At 45.3% G+C, this 20,227-nt stretch overlaps 1 protein-coding gene across 1 annotated transcript in view; it reads right to left on the bottom strand.

Moving 5' to 3' along the window:
• Positions 1 to 18,272, bottom strand: part of LOC112104466 (phosphate-regulating neutral endopeptidase PHEX) — a gene marked incomplete at its 5' end in the record, with an annotated part of 114,970 nt that extends 96,698 nt beyond the window's left edge. Inside the window, one exon of the mRNA XM_026649346.1 lies at positions 18,107 to 18,272. Within this exon, the coding sequence (XP_026505131.1) occupies positions 18,107 to 18,272 (166 nt within the window). The remainder of the gene's footprint in view (positions 1 to 18,106) is intronic.
• Between the last annotated feature and the right edge of the window lie 1,955 nt (positions 18,273 to 20,227).

The raw sequence follows: 20,227 nt of genomic DNA, 5'->3' as shown, positions 1-20,227 counted from the left end.
GTAGGTATTTGGTGGACAACCACACTTTGTGGCTCCCAGATAAGAAAGGACCTTGCTGTTGACACTAATCCACATAGTGCTTGTATCTCCTCTTAGCATCTTTCAGGTGAGCTTTCACATCCTCTTGGGTCTGACGTATCAGTTGTACCCGGTTTGCAGATGCAGCGTTGGAGGAAATCGTGCGTAGTTCCAGGTGGAAATGAGGGGGGGTACCTATAATTGAATAGAAAGTGCTTTGCCCTGTGGAAGCATGTTCTACATTGTTGTACACAAACTCCACCATGAGTAACAGAGAGGATCAATCATTCTGATGATGATTAATATGGCACCAGAAGTACTGTTCCAGAATTTGATTAATTTTCTCCACTTGGTCATTTGTCTGGGGGTGGTAGGCAGATGAAGGGCTGGCGCAAAACGACAAATACTCAGACGGCCTCTCTCCAGAAGCGGCGTACTTATTGAAGCACTCTGGAAGACCATTAAGACAAGTGACATGGTTCACCCAGAGCTGAGCAGTTTCCCCAGAGGAGGGCAGCCCAGTGCAGAGAATAAAGTGGGCCATCTGGAGAAGTGGTCCACTGCACACTAGATTGTCCTAAATCTGTTGGATTTGGGTAATTCCGATATGAAGTCTAGGGTGATGATTGCTCAGGGTCTGGATGATACCTCAAGGGATTGCAGGAGTCTGAAGGGTTTAGCAGATGGTGCCTTGGCAAGGGTGCAGGAGTTACAGGAGGAAGTATCGGTCTGTATTGTGGCTCACATGCGGGGCCACCAAAAGAACTGTGAGGCAAGCTGTTGGGTTTTGGTACAGCCAAAATGACCTGCTGGGGGGAATCATGGAAGGCGTGCAGAGCTACAACTCTTGGGTGGCCCAGGAGAACATTCTTTCATGTAGAGTATCCCTTAGCAGACATCCGGTGCCTTCTTGTTTAACACTTTCTGGTCGTTGGTGGGGGAGGGGATGCCTGGGTTGAGCCCAACCAGATCCAGGCAGACAGGTCTCAACAAGGGGACATGCCAAGAAAGTTCTGGGGCTTGAGAATGCTTGAGGCTTCAGGGCTCGGGCCTTTCAGGTCTGCAAGATGCTTTCCTTTTCAGAACAGCGCATTGACCTTTCTATTTTTAGGCTCTGACAGGAGATAACAAAATAGAAGTGTGAGAAGAATAGGGCCCAGAGAAGTTTCGTTGATTAAGGGCCTTGGCCCTGTGCAGATATTCCAATTTCTTATGGTTAGTATTCACCTGGACTGGGGACCAGACCCCTCAAGATAGTGGCACCATTCCTCAAAGGCAACCTTAATTGCCAGGAGATCCTTATCCAGGATTTCAGAGTTTTGTTCTGCAGGGGTGAGTTTTCTGGAATAGAAAGCACATAGATGCAACTCTGTTGGGGAGCTGCACCTCTGGGAAAGCACTGCATCAATCACTATGTTGGAGGTATCTGTTTCCATGGTGAAGGCTTCTGTGGGATTTGGGTGGACCAATAAAGGGGCAGAAGTGAATGCGAGTTTTAGCATTGAAAGGACTGTTGAGCCTCAGAGACCCAGTGGAACTGAATGCTTTTGTGAAGCAGGGATGTGAGGAGGGTGACTCGTGCTGGGAACCTCAGGATTAACTTATGATAGAAGTTAGCAAATCCCTGGGAATTCTGCAGGTCTCAAACATTCCACAGTGTCACCCAAATGAGGACTGCCTTCACTGTGCAGGAGTGCATCTTGACACCCTCTGGGAATTGGAGCAACCCTAGAAACTCTATGGAGGACTGGCGAACTACAGACTTTTCCAGCTTAGTGAAGAGGCTGTGCTGGCATGGCCTTTTGATGGTGGTACAGATATGGGTTGCCTGCCCCAGCTCCCGAACTTCTGAAGATTGTTGTATGTGGCTTGGAGAACCAGTAAGTTAGGCCATCCCTGGTGATTACCCAGACAGCCTCCACATGGTCTAACCACTCGCATGAGTGATGGTGGATAGCAATTCTTGATTATGGGTTGGTTCAGAGCCCAGTAACCACACACACACACACACACACACACACACACACACGGAGGCTTCCATTCTTCCTTTTCATGAAAAGTACTGGCACCCCAGTGGGACAGGTGGATTTGCAAATAAACTCTTTGGGCAGGTTTTCTTGAAGGTATGCCTGCAGGGCAGATGGCTCAGGCTCGGACATGGCATAAATGCATCCAAACAGAATCTTTCTTCACCCCTGGTTGCTATTCTATGGGGCAGTCGTACTCCCGCTGTGGTTCTCACAGACCACACCCGGAACTGTTGTAGTTGGGGCACCTCATTCCAGGCCATCTCTGACATAAGCCAGCAGAAATGCACTGCATAGGAGACAGCTGTACCTTGCCACTGTCGGAGCTTATGCCAGGCAGCTTCTGTGGTGCAGGTGCAATTGGGATCACCAAAGATGGTTGATATCACTTGCTGGAAGGTGCCCCAGTTAGACAACACCGGACTGTCAATCTCGAGTAAAGGTCAGGCCCAGCCCAATGCTTCTCTGGTCAGGAAGCTGACTAGCAGGTCTACTCTGGCTGCGTCGGAGGAGTACATCTGTGGGTGAAGCAGAAACTGGAGGCAGCACTGATTCATGAAACCTCAAAATCTTTGGCAATCCCGGTCAAAGCATTCTGGCGGAGGAATGACGGGTGCTGGCTCAGGTCCAAAGCACAGTGCTCTCAGTAAGAAGCTGGAGCACTTGGTCCTGCAACCTTGGTTTTCAGCAGCCAGCTGCATAGCCTGTGCCCGGCATCACTTGACTGTCTGCCTGACTGCGGGCTACCTGCTCATGAGATGCCAGTGTTCCTTGGGGTGGGAGGGGCTCTGCTGGATCCATGCCTGGAAGGTTATGCTCTGTCAAGGGGTTAGTGGGCCAAGCAAGCTGTCAGGACTGGGACATGGGTGGTCTGGCCTAGTCAGGCCTAGTCAGAACCCGAGTCCAACCCAAGGATCAATCAAGAGTCCAGGGATCAAGCAAGGGTCAGGTCCAGTGCAGCTGTCAGGAAATCTCTCCATTGTTCAGACAACTCCCTGTGCCTCCTTCCGGCTTAAATTGTATGTTCCAGCCAATCAGTGTGGCCAGTTATTGTCCTTAGTCAGGACCCTCGTGGGCAGTGCCTCTTGGAGAAGTCAGAGTTCTGTTATTCTCTCACTTCCAATAGTTCTGGGTGTTACCCAGTGGCAGCCAAAGTGTGAGAGCTGTGTGGGAACCCAGGTTCGAGACCCATGTGCACTCTCACTCATTTCTAGATTACTCTGGGGCCAGAGTGTGGTAAGACCTGCTGGGATGTTCAAGGGAAAAAGAGCCAAGAAGCCATTCTCCTCATTGTGATTTTGTACATGGGCCAGGTACAACCTCAGCCCTTGTGCACCAACAATAGTGGAAGGAATCCCAGTAAAGCAGGCAGAGGATGGGGACATGATCCCATCCCACTCCATGCTAGCCGGTGGAGAGGAGCTGGCATCTGCTAACGAAGTGCAACCTACTAAATCATACTAAGCTGTTACTGCTGTGTATGCTCTCCCAGGGCTCCAAGAGGCACCACAGGCAGAGGCTTAAAGCTACACTTTTGTCCAGTGTGCGCTTTTAATTAGGAATAAAAAAATATTCCTTTCCTGCCAGGCCAAGTAGAAGCAATCCAGGGCACTGGACACAACCCATGTAGATCCTCTCTCATGTTATATCCTACCCCTTCTTGGGTGGCAGCAGGTTTTAGAGTTCTGATGAACAGGGCTGCTTACAACTCTTGGAGCTACTGACTCAGGCTGGGTACAGGCTCAGGCAGGCACCACTTCACTTTGGTTCACCTTTTGAAGCTTTTATTTGCATCCATGAGGGCTGCAAATATAATTAACAAAAAAAAAGCTGAGATCTTGTTAGTTGACTCCAGGATTCCAGGCCCCAAGCATGGGCCAACACAGCCTATGCCTTAATCCAGGCCTGCTCTGTTTTAATCTGCTGCCTCCTCTTTTTATTTTAAAGTACATCTCATGATATAAACATCAACACCAATTAGACTGTCTCAACAAACGTGTTTCATTTTCGACATAGTAAATATCCATCAGCCTCCCTCGTGAGGGTAGTGTATTTCTTACCATACTAGTCTAGTGACACTTGAAAATAATTGGCCCATCAGGATTCCTTTGGCACTTATGATAATACTCTTAAATCATTGTGAATTAATGCGGCATTAATGATGATGTAATTAATATGCATTTCCATAGGAATTCCATGCTGATTTAGCAATTAATCAGTCAACAGTGATACTGTATCTCAAGAAGAAATAAAATAAGTTGAACAAATCTTTCAAGACAAACAATTCCATAAAAAGTGCACTTATACAAACAAATCGGATTCAAATAACAACATTTTAGTTTTGCTTTTTTTCCTAAGAAGCCATTTTGCCATCCAATATCAATTTCAGCAACATGGAGATTTATGTGAAAATACCAGTTATACAGCTGTGCTAATATAATTGCTTCCTAGTGCTGTTCATGGGTGCCTGAAGGCCATACTATGCAGCATGTTGCCCAAATGACAATGCTTTGAAAGTCTGTTGCTACAATGTCAATATTTTGTAAAAGCTTTTTGAGCTTGTGTGTGTGAAAAGATAAACATCACTTGAGTTCAGATAAAACTGAACAAACGTAACCATGCACAAACTAAAACAACATTAGTTGATAAACTATTGGAGAGGGGAGGGTCTGTTTTCACCAACCTAATTTCAACATTATTTTCATAAATGCTTTGGAGGTATACTCTCGTGGCACCATGCTACAGGGGGTTATACACACGTAGCCATAAGAGAGTAGAACCATTTATTTATAATAGTGGCATACGAGTAATAGGCAAAATTGTTACAATAGAGCCGCAGTGTTATGTTTAACAGCAACGTTAAGCTTTACTTTGTGTTATTGATAGTTTTACCATGCATTTTCAATAACTGTTTTTCATCAGGGAATATGGAAAATTAGATAAAACCATGAAAATCTGTGTCAAGGTAAGAAATGTATCTTTTTCTAGAATTAAAGGTACAAAGAAAACACTGATAGCTTTAGAATTTTTTATCTTTGGATACAAATCTAACATTTTGATGCATACAACAGCTTCAATATATAAGCTTGGTACAACTACTATAAATACTGCCTCAAAAATAGAATGAAAGGGTGATAGAAAGTCAACTCTCGATGTAGTGAACTCTCACAAGACTCATAAGCAAGAAGGTGGTGTTCTGCTCTCCCGACCAGAGAGACTCTGTGGGAATCCTGTGGCTCAGCTGCTGTGGAGCCATAAACCTCATTCAAGAACCAAAATGATCTCCTTTCTTCACCCATGGTTTCCCAAACACGCATTACAAATACAGCTTTTCTTTCTAGCTGCCACAAGAGCCTGCAAAACTTCCTGGCTGCTCCACTTCCTATTCAGGTATGTTTCTTTAACAAAAAATAAGTTGTTAACCTGTACTGAGTTGGCAGACTTTCATATCTTATTTTACATTTCTGGCAACATCTCACATTTTGATTAATGCTCGATTCTCAAATTTTATGCAAAGATATAAATACCTAGTACTTATTGTACCATTATTAGTGGAATTGAAGTCAGAAGGCCCATGTTCCCTGGAGGAACTGTTATTGACCGGACTCCAGCAAAAAAGGGAACATGGGGAGTTAGACTGGAAGTAATTCAGCCACATGGGGAGGGCAGTGTAAAAGGTTAGCGCCACTCTTCGTAAATGAAACACTTATATACAATATTTTATAGTCCAATAATTTGTACTCATTAGCTAATTAAATGCTTACAATAGGTCTACAATGCAGGTATTATACATGTTTTACAAATGGGGAAAACTGAAGCACAGCATGTACTAAGATTAAAAGAAAATATTGGAGCCAGAGAATTCAGGAGTTCTGTGTTTGGATTAATGGAGCACACTTCTCAATTCTGTTTCATCATTTGGCATCACCCTTAGGGGATGAGTAAACTGGCTCAGAGAGTGAGAAAAGGTCTGAACTCTTACTAAAAACTGGGACTTGGGAACTATCTGTCAATAAAGTAAAAATCTCAATTAAAAACACTGAAAGCTTCACCAAGTACTTTCTGAAAAACCCTGTTTTTCATATTATGTTGTTAGATTAGAAACTTCCACCCACCCTTAATAGTATTGGAAAGAATTCTCAAAAAACTCAATCATTGATATACAGAATGAGGAGGAAGAAGCTGGTGATATCACTTCTGAATGTGATCCTGAATTGAGACAAGAAGTAGGAATAACGATAGCAATGAATGCCACACTAATGATAACAAGCAAACAAAACAGACTACACTGAATGCCACACACCCAAGAGATTCTTCATTGTTATAAATGACATAGTCCTACATGTATGCAGTGTAGTTGTAGCTGTGTTGGTCCCAGGATATTAGAGAGACAAGGTGCGTGACCAACTTCCGTTGGTCAGACAGACAAGCCACACAGAGCTCAAAAGCTTGTCTCTCTCACCAACAGAAGTTGCTCCAATAAAAGATGTTACCTCACCCACGCAGCCCCACATGATATTATCATAAGCAAACTAGGGAAATGTGGTCTAGTAATTGTAAGGTGGGTACACAACTGTTATAAGATCATACTCAAAGAATAGTTATCAATGATTTGCTGATAAACTGGGAGCATGTATCTAGTGGGGTCCCACAAGGGTCTCTCCTGGGTCTGGCAACATTTATTTTAATGTATTTAATAACATGGACAATAGAGTTGATAGTAGGTTTATAATATTTGTGGATGACCCCAACCTGGGAGGGGTTGCTAGCAGGTTTAGAATTCAAAATGACATTGACAAATAGGAGAACTTATCTGAAATCAACAAGATGAAGCCCAATAAAGACAAGTGCAAAGTACTATACTTAGGAAGAAAAAATGAAATGCAAGGATGTTCGGTTTTGTGAAATTAGAAAGTTGGCAACCCTAGAGACAGCAGGGAGAAAAGGCTTTTCCTAGGTCAGGGGTGGGTAAACTTTTTGGCCCGAGGGCCACATCAGGGTTGCGCAACTGTATGGACGGCCGGGTAGGGAAGACTGTGCCTCCCCAAACAGCCTGGCCCCCGCCCCTTATCCGCCTCTCCCACTTCCCGCCCCTTGACTGGCCCCCTCAGAATCCCCAACCCATCCAACCCCCCCTGCTCCTTATCCCCTGACCACCCCCTTCCAGAACCCCCGCCGCCTATCCAACCCCCCTGCTCCCTGTCCCCTGACTACCCCGACCCCTATCCACAAACCCGCAACCTGACAGCGCCCCTGGGACTCCCACCCCCTATCCAACTGCCCTCTGCTCCTCTTCCCCGACCACCCCCACGCGGGATCCCCCGCCCCTAACTGCCCCCTGGGATCCCACCCCCTTATCCAGCCCCCCCTGCTCCCTGTCCCCTGACTGCCCTCCCAACCCCTATCCACATCCCACCCCCCAGGACTCCCACTCCCAACCTTCCCTGTTCCCCATCCCCTGACCGCCCCCCCAGAACCTCTGCCCCATGCAACCACCCCCTCCTCCCTGACTGCCCCCCTGGACCCCCCGCTCCCTTACCCAACCCCCCGCTCCCCGCCCCCTTACCAGCAGCAGGAGCTCACAGCCGCGACACCCGGCCAGAGCCAGTTGTGCTCCCCACGCTGCCCAGCGGGAGCGGCGGGCCAGAGCGTGGCCCATATGGCAGCGTGGCTGCAGGGGAGGGAGAGACAGTGGGGGAGGGGCTGGGGACTAGGCTCCCCGACCAGGAGCTCAGGGGCCGGGCAGGACAGTCCCGCAGGCTGCATGTGGCCCGCGGGCCGTAGTTTGCCCACGTCTGTCCTAGGTGGAGCTGCTTGCCTCCCTTTAGGGGAAACACTGAGTTTACTTCTGTTTGGGGAAGGGCTGGCAACCAGAAGCCAGCATAATGAGTCAATGATCCAGTGAGGGGCAAGGAAATGTATTTCTTTTGTATCGTGGGGTTTTTTTTTATTATTTTTATTAAGAGAACTACTCAGGCCTACCAGGAGGCCCATTGTAAATAGGCCAAAGTTAAGAATTAAAAACCTCCAGCACATGACTGATTTACTCCAGCCCTTCTGGCCAAAGTGAGAAATGCTGAGGCTGACGTGGCTAAAGAAGTGCCTTGCCACACTTTCTGTGAAATATTGTGTAAAAAATTTTAGGTCCTATATAATTAAGAGGGCTGTGGTATATTGCAGTCACATGGAGATTTGTTTAATAAGGTAAGACAGAGACCCTGAGGTGTTAACATGAATAATAATTATTTTTATTCATAAACATTGAACATTTATTCAAAACTCTGCACACACACACAAAACATTATTTTTTTAAATCCGTACAAATTTGCCCCATGTTTATAATCTAGAAACTTTCTATTTCCCTTTTTATCATAATGAGACTTTCCTACCACCTCTTCCCAACCAACTAGCAAAGAGATGAGTTTTGCAGCGTGCCCTGAAGGTCACTGTATCTTTGGTGAACCAAGGAAATGCATTCAGGAGTCAAGCCTCCCTCGACCAAGAACATCCTCCTATCAGCCTCCTATTGTTTAAACAAGGGGACATATGCTTTTTCTAGAATTAGAGCTATTTCATTTTCTTCCAGTTTGGAATGAAAACAGACAAATTTTGAAACTGCCTGTGAATGAAAATGGATCCATGGCCTCAAGGCAGTCTTCATGGCTGGACTAACCGAAGCCATGGACTCTGGAAGCCCTGGGGTCCCAAGCTCCAAGGCAGTTCGCATGCCTGGTAAGCCCTGATGTCCCCAACAGGGTGGGGTAGCTGGTATCAGAATCAACTGGCCGCCAGTACAGATCACAGAGCACAGGAGGTCATCAGGGGCTTCTTATGGGAAACACAGTTTCATTGATAGGTAGATGCATGTTCACAGTACCTGCAGCGTCTGAAAAGTTTCATGTAGAGCCCTTGTAGAGCAAATCACAGTAATCCACACTTCAGTGAACTATTGGAGGCACTGAGGTAAACTTCTCCACTTCTGGTTGCTTCCCCCTCCTACTAATATCACATCTGTTTCACCATGAGTATGTTTTAGTCAGCTAGCTCTTAGCCATGTCCCAAGTGCTACAGACCAGGGGTGGGCAAACTTTTCCACATCTGGGTATGGAAATTGCATGTCGGGCCATGAATGCTCACGAAATTGGGGGTTGGGATGCGGAAGGGGGTAAGGGCTCCAGCTGGGGGTGCAGGTTCTGGGGTGGGGCTAAAAAAGGGTGCGGGAGGTGGCTCCAGGCGGGGACAGGGGGTTTGGGGTGCAGCCTCTGGGAGGGAGTTAGGGTGTGGGCTCTGACTATGGGTGCAGGCTCTGGGGTGGGGCTGGGATGAGGGGTTGGGGGTGCAGGAAGGTGCTCCGGGGGGGGAACCGAAGGGTTTGGAGGGCAGGAGGGGGATCAGGGATGGGGCAGGAGGTTGGGGTATGGGGAGAGGCTCAGGGGTGCAGGCTCTGGGGGGCGCTTATGTCAAGCAGCTCCCAGAAGCAGCAGCATGTCTCCCCTCCAGCTCCTACATGGAGGCGCAGCCAGGCGGCTCTGCGCACTGCCCCATCCGCAGGTGCCACCCCTGCAGCTCCCATTGGCCGTGGTTCCTGGGGCGGGGGCAGCTGCAGAGCCTCCTGGCTGCCCCTATGTGTAGGAGTCAGAGGGGGGACATGCCACTGCTTCTCAGAGCCGTGTGGAGCAAGGCAACCCCTGGACCCCGCTGCCCGGCAGGAGCTCGAGGGCTGGATTAAATGTCTGGAGGGCCGGATGCAGCCCCCGGGCCATAGTTTGCCCACCCCTGCTATAGACTCTGGGGTAGTCACTCCTCTGTGCAGCAGTGGTTGGATGAGGTTAAAGTGTATAGCTGAGTGTCAATTGTATACCAACACCACAGCCCAAATTCTACCCATCCAAATGGTCCCATGTGTCAGTCAAAGGGGAGGGAAGATAGAATTGAACCCAGATAGAATGGAAACCAGCATAGTAGATCCCTTAGAGCAGAAGAGCAATTACTCAATGCTACATTGTGGCATCTGTCAGCAGGGCCGGCTCCAGGCACCAGCCCACCAAGCATGTGCTTGGGGCGGCACCTGGAGGGGGGCGGCGCTCCGGCCCGAGAGCGGGGCCGCGACCGGGCTCGCCGCCCTCCCCGCGGTGCTCCGGCCGCCGGGGAGAGCGGAGCCCCGGCCAGGCTCACCGCCCGCACTCCGGCCGTCGGGGAGAGCGGAGCCCCGGCCGGGCTCGCCGCCCTCCCCCCGGCGCTCCGGCTGACGGGGAGAATGGAGCCCCGGCCCGGCTCGCCGCCCTCCCCCCGGCGCTCCAGCCGGTCGGGGAGAGCGGGCCTGCGGCTGGGCTCGGCGCCCTCCCCTGCCGCGCTCCCCGCCAGGGGCGGGGGGCGGCTGGAGGCTTTTTTGGCTGGGGCGGCAAAAAAGCCAGAGCCAGCCCTGTCTGTCAGAAAGAAAGGAATCCATGAGCAAAACTGTCCTAAATCCCCTAAATCTCAGCATTCACAGTATATTTTTACATTCCTGCAGTCATGTAAATGAAAAAGCTGTTCTTTACAGACAATTCTTGCAAATGATCTTGTGAAAGACTGACTACACTGCAAAGTTGTTTTCTTTGTTTTCTGTTTTCTGTCTCCTGTTCTTTGAATTACCATATTTAATATCCCCCAAAGAGGCTTCTGTTTCTCTACATTAGCCCTGGTGGGAATGCCTCATTTTATTTAAAAGGATTTTCATCTGAACATAGCAATGTTAAAAAGCTTAGATCAACAAATCAGACTGAAATAGATGCCAGGATCAATATGGGATAAAATCTGCAGAATGGTTTCCACAGTTATAAATTAAATGTGAAGGCCTGAAAGACACCTTCACATACTATTCATATAATTCTAAATAGTCTCCTATGCAATGCTGTGATTTATGAATGTTTGCACAATTTTGTAATTTATTGCTTCCTGCCTGGCCACATAAACAGCTGCACATTGTTGTTCTGCAGACTTCAGATGGGGGAAAAGAAATAGTATGGTGCTGATCAAATTGCACTACAGGTGATGAGTCCTGATTTACTCACCCCAGGATTCCAATTTTGCATAATTTGCAAAGTATCACCCGCATTTAAATACTAAGATTATACAGTGCTCCGAAACTCTAAACAAAGGTCAATGATCAACATGGATATTCAGTTGGAACTGAAATAGCTTAGCAGGAAATGTCATGGTAAGTGAAACCAATTTACTAACTCAGAGAGAGAGAGAGAGAGAGAGAGTGTGCAAACTCCACTTTATTTCACCTTGAAGAGCAGCAGTGTGTAAGATCTTCTCTTTAAACAACATTGGCCCCACCTAAAATGTTTCTTCCATTTTGAAAGATTCTACTGCTATGAGAACTATTCGCTATACTTAAACATTGGGAAAACTACTGGAACCGACAATCTCCACCAAACTGATGGAAACTTTTGAAGTGCACCTAATATAACTGCAAATCAAATGTGGTCTTAAATTAGACATCATACAATCCATGCAGTGTAGTTGTAGCCGTGTTGGTCCCAAGATATTAGAAAAACAAGGTGGGTAAGGTAATATCTTTTATTTGACCAATTTCTTTTGGTGAGAGACAAAAACTTCAGAGCTTGAAAGCTTGTCTCTCTCACTAACAGAAGTTGGTCAAATAAAAGATATTACCTCATGAACCTTGTCTCTCATCATACAGTCCAGTCAGCAATGGTTAAATACTAGAGGATACACAAAAGACAAACCAAAACTCCATATAATTCCAAAAATATCAACCAGAAAGTTTCATGTTAGATTTGTGGCACCTGAATCTAGGTCAAAACTAAAATTACATAGCCCTATTTTTCAATTCATGACCTATCTGACTTTTGGCTAGTTGGGGGCTGGTTTATAGTATGCTGCCATACAGTGGGTGAAATCTTCACTCTGTCAAAGTCGATGGAAGTCTTGTAATTGTCTTTAATAGGTTTAGTATTTCGCCCATTACATATGATTAAAATATTGTGGATGGGGTTCACATAGGGGTTTTGGTCTGTTTGTTTAAAAAAAATACTTAGTCCTATGAGCATGCAAAAAATATTTAAAGGGGAAAACAACATCATTTATTTGAGTTTGAATTTGTTATAAGTGAGTAGTGCAAAACATTAAAAGCATCAACTATTTCATATTCCTGTGGACTGTGAACCCAAACCCTACACCAAAATACAAAAAAAAAAAAAAAGTGTTGGTTTTAGGTTTGCAAACAAAAAACACAGCTTTCTTGTCCCTTCTCTGCATCTAACCAGCGATATGTGTAGAAGAGGGCAAACTGAATACATGGCAATTGATGTGGACACAGAGGCAAAATGAGGACAGACATATGCATGGATATGAGCAGAAGGCCACAACTTTTCATAAACTTTAACACAAGAAAGGGGTACTATCCGCCCATCATCCATGCTCTCCTATAACCAGACATTTAATTGGTTCCAGTGCCTTCTGGAATGGAGCCAAAAGAGGGTCCACTGCGCTGGGCTAAGTCCTGAGATCTGGGGAATGCTAACCAATCAACACCCCTATACCCCAGCTGGCCAATGGGTGCCAGAGACTCCCAGGGAGGGAGCTACCTATTATCCCTTGGCGAGTGTCTCCCTCCCTTGCCACTGAGACTGTCCCCTTTCAACACTGATGCCTCAAGTTACCCCGCCCATTGATGCAGGTGGGTGGCACTGACTGCTCATGGGGTATCACCTAATTTCATTGCCACTCTCAGCCATTCCTTTCTTTGTTATGCACCATCAGGGCCACGCATCTTTCACAGATAGGCTGCTTGGATACTCCTGCCACTCCTGAAGCTGACACCTGCCTTGTCCTTTACCTCATTCTGGGCTCTTATTTATCAGCATCCTGAAAGAACTAACTGTGGTTTCATCTCTGGCTTCTCATATGTCACACTCTTGATCCTGTACTCTTCATTGAACCCCACTTCTTTGCCTACTGCTTATTGGCAGTCCAATTCTAGTCCTTATACTACTGTCTAGAAGGTTCGGGAATCTCTCTGTTTCCAGTTGTCCATGAATCCAAAACCAAGACACAGTGTTTTGATTATGTCCTTGAAAAACCAGAATCTAATTACTATGGCTTTCCAAAACCAATACCTAAGCCTCCCTCCGATTATTTCTTTTCTTCTTAAAATGCAGAAGTGTTCAGAGATCAGTAAATAGAGCAGAAAATATTTCATTTTAAGTAAGAACATTCCATAAAAAATTGCCTTCCATCTATATCATATCATCAAAGAATATAAATACTAAAAACATGACTTTCTGCGCCAACTATGAGAGAGGCAAGGTGGATGAGGTAATATCAAGTTGGCCCAATAAAAGATATTACATCACCCACACCTTGTCTCTTTAATATCCTGGGACTGACACAACTACAACAAAACATGCCCAAACTATGTTATCAGAGAAAGATTAATAGTTTTCTTTCATGTGGTAAATATTTCATAACCTGGAACTTAAGTAGTAAATAGTCCTTTAAAGATTTTTTTCCTAGTCTACAACTAGATGTTAAACAGGGACAGACAACTACAATAGAATGCAAGGTGCCACTGAGAGTAGTTAGAAGCCCGAGGCCAAATTTTTCAATGTGAGTGCCTAAAGTTAGGTTTTTCAAGTCCATATTTAGGCCCATAAATAAGGGGCTTGATTTTCAAAGATGCTGAACACTCATCAGCTCCCACTAAAAGGGGCAGAAGCAGCCAAAGCAGGGACTGCTGCACTGGTGGGAAGTTGTAAAATGGAGTTGAGCAGGGGGGCTGGGAACTATACAGCAGAGAACAACACACACAATATAGAGGCACTAGGACCCAGGCAATGCTTCCCCTCCACCCCACTATGTCATCCTGGGGGGAAACTGCAGAGAGAAACCCGTCAGAGTCTCCCGCTGGTTAGAGCAGAAGCAGGGACCCTCTGCACACTTAGAGCATTTCCTACACTTTTGACTGGACTTTCTCTACCCCAGTGGTTCTCAACCTGTGCCCTGCTTTTGGCCCAATCAGCGCAGAGCTACAGCCCATGTGACATCTTCAGGGCCATAGAGGTAGTATCGGATGCGGCCCACAATGGTAAATAGGTTGAGAACCACTGCTCTACCCTGGGCTGATTGGCTGTTTGCTTCAACCCTTTCCCTCCCTGCCAAGTCTCTTCACCTCAGCTTCACTCCACACCTGCCCCTTTTATCCTCTTCTCCCCTGCCCTGTCCCCCTCATTCCCCTTCCCTTTTCTTTCCATGTTGCTGATCCCCGCTTCACTAAACCCACCTCCCAAAAATGTTTCAATATGAGGTTTAGCATGGTTTCCTTCACTAGTGTTATCTCTTAGAAGGGCTAGTACCCCCAAAACAAGGGCTGAGCAAATAATTTATTTTTCAGTTTGGCCAGCAAACCAAAACTTCAGAAAAAAAATGGGTTCTGAAACTGTGGAAAGGGAGGAGTTACAGCCTTTAGCTTAGTGTTTAGGGCAGTGGTTCTCAAAGCCGGTTCGCCGCTTGTTCAGGGAAAGTCCCTGGCGGGCTGGGCTGGTTTGTTTACCTGCCGCATCTGCAGGTTCGGGCGATTGCGGCTCCCACTGGCCGCAGTTCGCCGCTCCAGGCCAATGGGGGCTGCGGAAAGGGCAGCCAGCACATCCCTCAGCCCGTGCCGCTTCCCGCAGCCCCCATTGGCCTGGAGCGGCAAACCGCGGCCAGTGGGAGCCGCGATCAGCTGAACCTGCGGACGGGGCAGGTAAACAAACCGGATGGCCTGCCAGGGGCTTTCCCTGAACAAGCGGCGGACTGGCTTTGAGAACCACTGGTTTAGGGCACTTGCCTGGGATGTCCATCTTCCCTCTGCCTGATTCAGAGGAGGGATTTGAATCCACATCTGCTACCCTCCCACGTGAGTGTCTGCATCACTAGGCTATAGAGTCATTTTCACTCTCTCTCTCTGGCACAGTGAATATTTATGTACAGTAGAACCTCAGAGTTACTAACACCAGAAAGCAAAAAAGAGTCCTGTGGCACCTTATAGACTAACAGACGTATTGGAGCATAAACTTTCGTGGGTGAATACCCGCTTCGTCAGATGCATGTAACACCAGAGGTACAAACTGACCAGTCAACCACACACCTCATTTGGAACTGGAAGTACACAATCAGGCAGCAGCAAAGACCAAAAAAATAGGCGAATATAGTACAGTACTGTGTTAAACGTAAACTACTAAAAAAAAAATAAAGGGAAAGTTTAAAAAAGATTTGACAAGGGAAGGAAACTGCTTCTGTGCTTGTTTCATCTAAATTAAGATGGTTAAAAGCAGCATTTTTCTTCTGCATAGTGAAGTTTCAAAGCTGTATTAAGTCAATGTTCACTTGTAAACTTTTGAAAGAACCACCATAATGTTTTGTTCAGAGTTACAAACATTCCAGAGTTACAAACAACCTCCATTCCCCAGGTGTTCATAACTCTGAAGTTCTACTGTAATTATACAAAGTGGAGCTGCTTCAACAGGAAAGACTGAGAGCAGGACAAAATAGCCAATAGCCTAGATTAGGGCACTCCCTCGGCAGGGGCCAGACTTGAAGTCCTTGCTCCAATGAATATGTAAGCATTTATACAAAGTGGATTAGCTTCAACAGGAGAGATTGAGATCAGCCTACCCTAGAATAGCCTATAGCCTGGTGGTTAGAGCACCCACCTGGGTTCAAGTCTCTGTTCCAGAATGGGTATTCTAACCTGAGTCCACCATGTTCCATACAAGTGTCCTGCCCACTGGACTAAAGGTGACAAGGGGGAACAAACACACACAGTCTCTTTTCTCAATCTAGACCTGGAAAACTTTTGATCAAACTTGCAAAAAGTTTTGGGTTGAGCAATATAGCATTTTTCAGCAAATACACCAAACAATTTTGCCCAGCTCTAGTGAAAGGTAACATATATTGTAGTTTATAGTAATGGTCCACAGTGGCTGAATAAACCTTGCTACAATGCTAATTAAATCGGGCTTATGTAAGGTTGCAGTCTGTGAATGACATGAAGCTACCTAATGTGTCGTTTTGGCAGCAGTAAGATTAGAAAAGCAAAACTTAAACCAGTTTCCAGCAATAGTTTTACTGGTTCAGAGGCATCCTCAAGAAAGAACTAACACAGCAATCATTAAATCATGTTCCATAGCAGGGGTCGGCAACGTTTGGCACGCGGCTCGCCAGGGTAAGCACCCTGGCGGGCCGGGCCAGTTTTATTTACCTGCTGACGCGGCAGGTTCGGCAGATCGCGGCCCCCACTGGCCGCGGTTCGCCATCCCGGGCCAATGGGGGCGGTGAGAAGCCGCGGCCAGCACATCGCTCGCCCCATTTCCCGCCGCCCCCATTGGCCCGGGACGGCGAACCACGGCCAGTGGGGGTCGCGATCGGCCGAACCTGCCGCGTCAGCAGGTAAATAAAACTGGCCCAGCCCACCAGGGTGCTTACCCTGGCGAGTCGCGTGCCAAACGTTGCCGACCCCTGTTCTATAGTATTTGTAACTGAGCACAGCTATAAAAACAGTTAATGGTATCTAGAATGAACATGCACTGTATGCTGACCTTACTGAAGAAAGTTAGTTGGAGAAGGCCCGTAAGATGCACCAAAAAATCCCTGAGGACAATAAATCCAATAAATCTATTTTAATGCAACACAAAAAAGTGCTGATCACTCTCCAATCTGCTGCGCTCAGAGTAGGTTGTTGTTATTTCAGCAACACGTTTTCACTGTACTATGTTAAGGCACTTAAAGGATAATATTAAATCTTGCACAACAGTCTCCCTTCCATTACATGACTCACAGTTTTAGTCAAGATTATAAAAATCTGACACTTTTTCCTACCTAACAATCAACATCATCCTTCTTCCTTGTAGAACTTCCTGCTGAGGTGGCATTGCTACGGAGTCCAGCACAAAGTCAGGTCATGTTCAGATAAAAATATCTACCTCCCTACACATATCCACTTCAGGCTATTTTTTTCTCCAGACGCACATTCTCATAAACAGTTTTCTGTTTTTCTGATGACAGTTCAGGTATTTTAATGGGAGCCACACACCTAGATGGCTTATTTACCAACTGGCTAAAGAATTTAAATGAAGCAGAATACTAAGATCTGATCTGCCATTCTACGTCAACAAATTAAGTAAACATGCTCAGAACATTGCAAAACATAGTTCTTCAAACAGTCTGTAGGCACAGCTACGCCACCGCCTCAGGTAAAATGAGCTTTGACTTAAAATATCAGTGATCAAATAAACACAGAAAGCAGAAAAAAGATCATGAATAACACTGAGTGAAGGTAACTGCACAATATTGCTCTAAAAGAATATGTTGGCGAGGAAAATACAATGCTATGTGACAATCACCATGTAACAGAGAAGTCACATTTGTAGCATGTGGACAGCTCTCTGTTCACTTTCTGTGACAATCAGGCCAGTGCATTTCACTAAGTCTTTGTCTATACTGAGGAAATTTTAAAATTGCATGAGTTGTAAACTGTTAAAACCAGTGATATCCCCAGTGTAGAGAAAGCTTGGACAGACAGACTCATTTTTACTACCATTTCATTAAGTGCTTTTCAAAAATGGTGGCAAAAATGGATCCCAGAGATCCCATTAATTTTAGTTCCCTTTCAACTGAACCGGTGAGAAAAGGTTTTGAAAATTTCCCCACTGTAAACATGGCCTAAGAAGTATCTGATCAAATCCTGCTGTCTTTCCCTTCGGTATAATTCTCTGTTGTACACACAATGGGTTACTGGATTCATGTTTCATTGGGTTGCCAGCAAAAACATTCTTCTCCCTCCCACCCCATACACAGTGTGTTTTTCTCATGTTGTTTTCTTTTAACGTACTCTTATCAAAGGCATCAGCAAAAAATGCAATGAAAAGAGAATGTGATGTTGTTCTGTTGGATGTTATTCAACATAAATCTAAATGAAGGAAGAGCATGGAGTCAATATTCATTCTATATAAAGCTAGCTAACAAGCTGCAGTGAAAAGAGCTCTTATTGCTTTCAGAAAGAACATATTTACCTTTCAACTTGAGGTCCACATTGTTCCTCAGCCAAGGATAAACTCCATAGTTTGACGAGTCTTCAGGAATGGGATTATTAGATGTCCAGCCATCACAGGCAAACCGATAAAAATTCTCACAGGGATCCACAGACTGGTTTATTTTACTTAAGATGGAGGCCGCTATAAAGTATCACATGGATTTATGGATTATTTTTAGCAAAACAGAAAATTATGCCAGATTATATTCCCAAAATGATAGTTAACATACGTCAGTTATCCAAGCAAGACTTTTCACCCTCATCTGAAGGATAAAGATCATTCCCTGGCTTGCTGTGGTCTTGCTGTTTCCAGAATCTAACTTTGCCCATACATAAACTAAATAACAGCCAAAATATTTGTGCATTCATTGTAATAACTAATTTGGACAAACCTGCCATTGATTGTTATGAGATGATCACTGCAGTCAGATCTACAAAAAAACTGAATTTATAGAACCTGAATAGAAATGGAATCTCCATCTTGCAAGGATAGAGTGAAGTCTATCTAGGCATTTAATATCAGAGCATGTCAAACAGGCTGTAATTAGCACACCCCAAAATTATACATTCTTTACCTGCAGCAGCATAGCACTAAAGGAAAATGTGTAAAATTCTTTATTACCTTTGAAGAGAGGAAAGAAAATACCTCCTGTTTAATCTTTATGACTGAATGCCCACTGATTATTATTAGAGATCAGACTCTTCTGATAAAGACATCAAGTCTAATAGTCAGTGGCTTTTAGAAAGTTTTTTTGAGCCATATAGCCAAACAATCCCTCTCCTGGTTATCAGTAAAAATCAAATTCCATAATAAATGATTATGGCATAAATATGCATGTGATAGCTAGATTATCTGATTTGGATGGCATGCATGGAATAGGATACCGAGCAGTTTTCTTGTCCCCACTTCACTATCAATCAGAATAGATTTGAAATCTAAAAAACACTGCTTCTCTCAGGCACAGAAGAAGCCACTTGCACCTATGATGGATATAACTCAAAAGATTCAGAGGTTCAGCTCAGTTTGGCTAAACATCCATACATTTTGAAGTTTATCCAAATAATTTTGCTCTGAAAGTTGGACCAGAAGCCTGATAAGATTCACAGGCTTTTTGTGGTAATAGTTCCAGTACCTGCTAGTTTTACTTAGGTTGGAATTGCCATTACAATAACTTTGTCAGTGTGGAATTTTTAAATGTTCATTGGATAACTACAAAGAGAGAAAGTTCGGGATTGGTTTGGTTGGAGTTTTGATGAAGGTTGGTTTGGTTCTTATTAAATCAGAACTGTCCCTATTTGCACCCTAAATAACATTACACTGTTTCTTCCTTCAAAGCGTCCAGCAAGCACACACAGGTTTGTAAAGAAATCAATAAAGCATACTCTAGGTTAGTCCAAAGATAGTCTTTGTCCTTTATAACACATGCAACCACCTCCTTTAACCTTCCCATACATTCAGCACTCCTCTGCACTCTACTTGTGATGTCTCAAATATTAGAGACAAAGTTGAACTAAAACTGAAACTCTGAACTCCCTTGAAAGTGAAGAGCCTAATCCATATCTGTACTGTATAGCTTGGGCCCATCTTTACTACATACACCTCTACCCCGATGTAATGCTGTCCTCGGGAGCCAAAAAAATCTTACCACGTTATAGGTGAAACTGTGTTATATCGAATTTGCTTTGATCCGCCGGAGTGCGCAGCCCCCCCCTCCCCCCCGGAGCGCTGCTTTACCGCGTTATATCCAAATTCATGTTATATCGGGTCACGTTATATCGGGGTAGAGGTGTATAGTGCTTACTGGATGCTTTGCCCTTAGGCAATTATTGTACAGCTTTTGAATAGTTGTAAGACAAGCTGTGACCTAGACCTCAAGAATACACTGAAGGGATTCACTACTCATTGCTTTTTGAAGTAAGACTGTTGAGTCAAGTAGCTCTCCAGTTCTGACTCTGGACTCTGTGCAGTGTGCAAATTGTGCAGAATGACAATTTTTGTTGATCCAGCAAAAAAAATTAAGGTCAGTCATTCATTAGCACAACTAACATAAGGTGCTACTATAAGGTGGGTGCATAACTGGCTGGATAACCGTACTCAGAG

Source organism: Terrapene carolina, unplaced genomic scaffold (genome assembly GCF_002925995.2).
Source record: "Terrapene carolina triunguis isolate 2854851 unplaced genomic scaffold, T_m_triunguis-2.0 Scaffold23, whole genome shotgun sequence".
Lineage (NCBI taxonomy): Eukaryota > Metazoa > Chordata > Testudines > Emydidae > Terrapene > Terrapene triunguis.
Note: the sequence above shows the minus strand (reverse complement) of the source record. Positions and strands in the feature narration are given on the sequence as shown.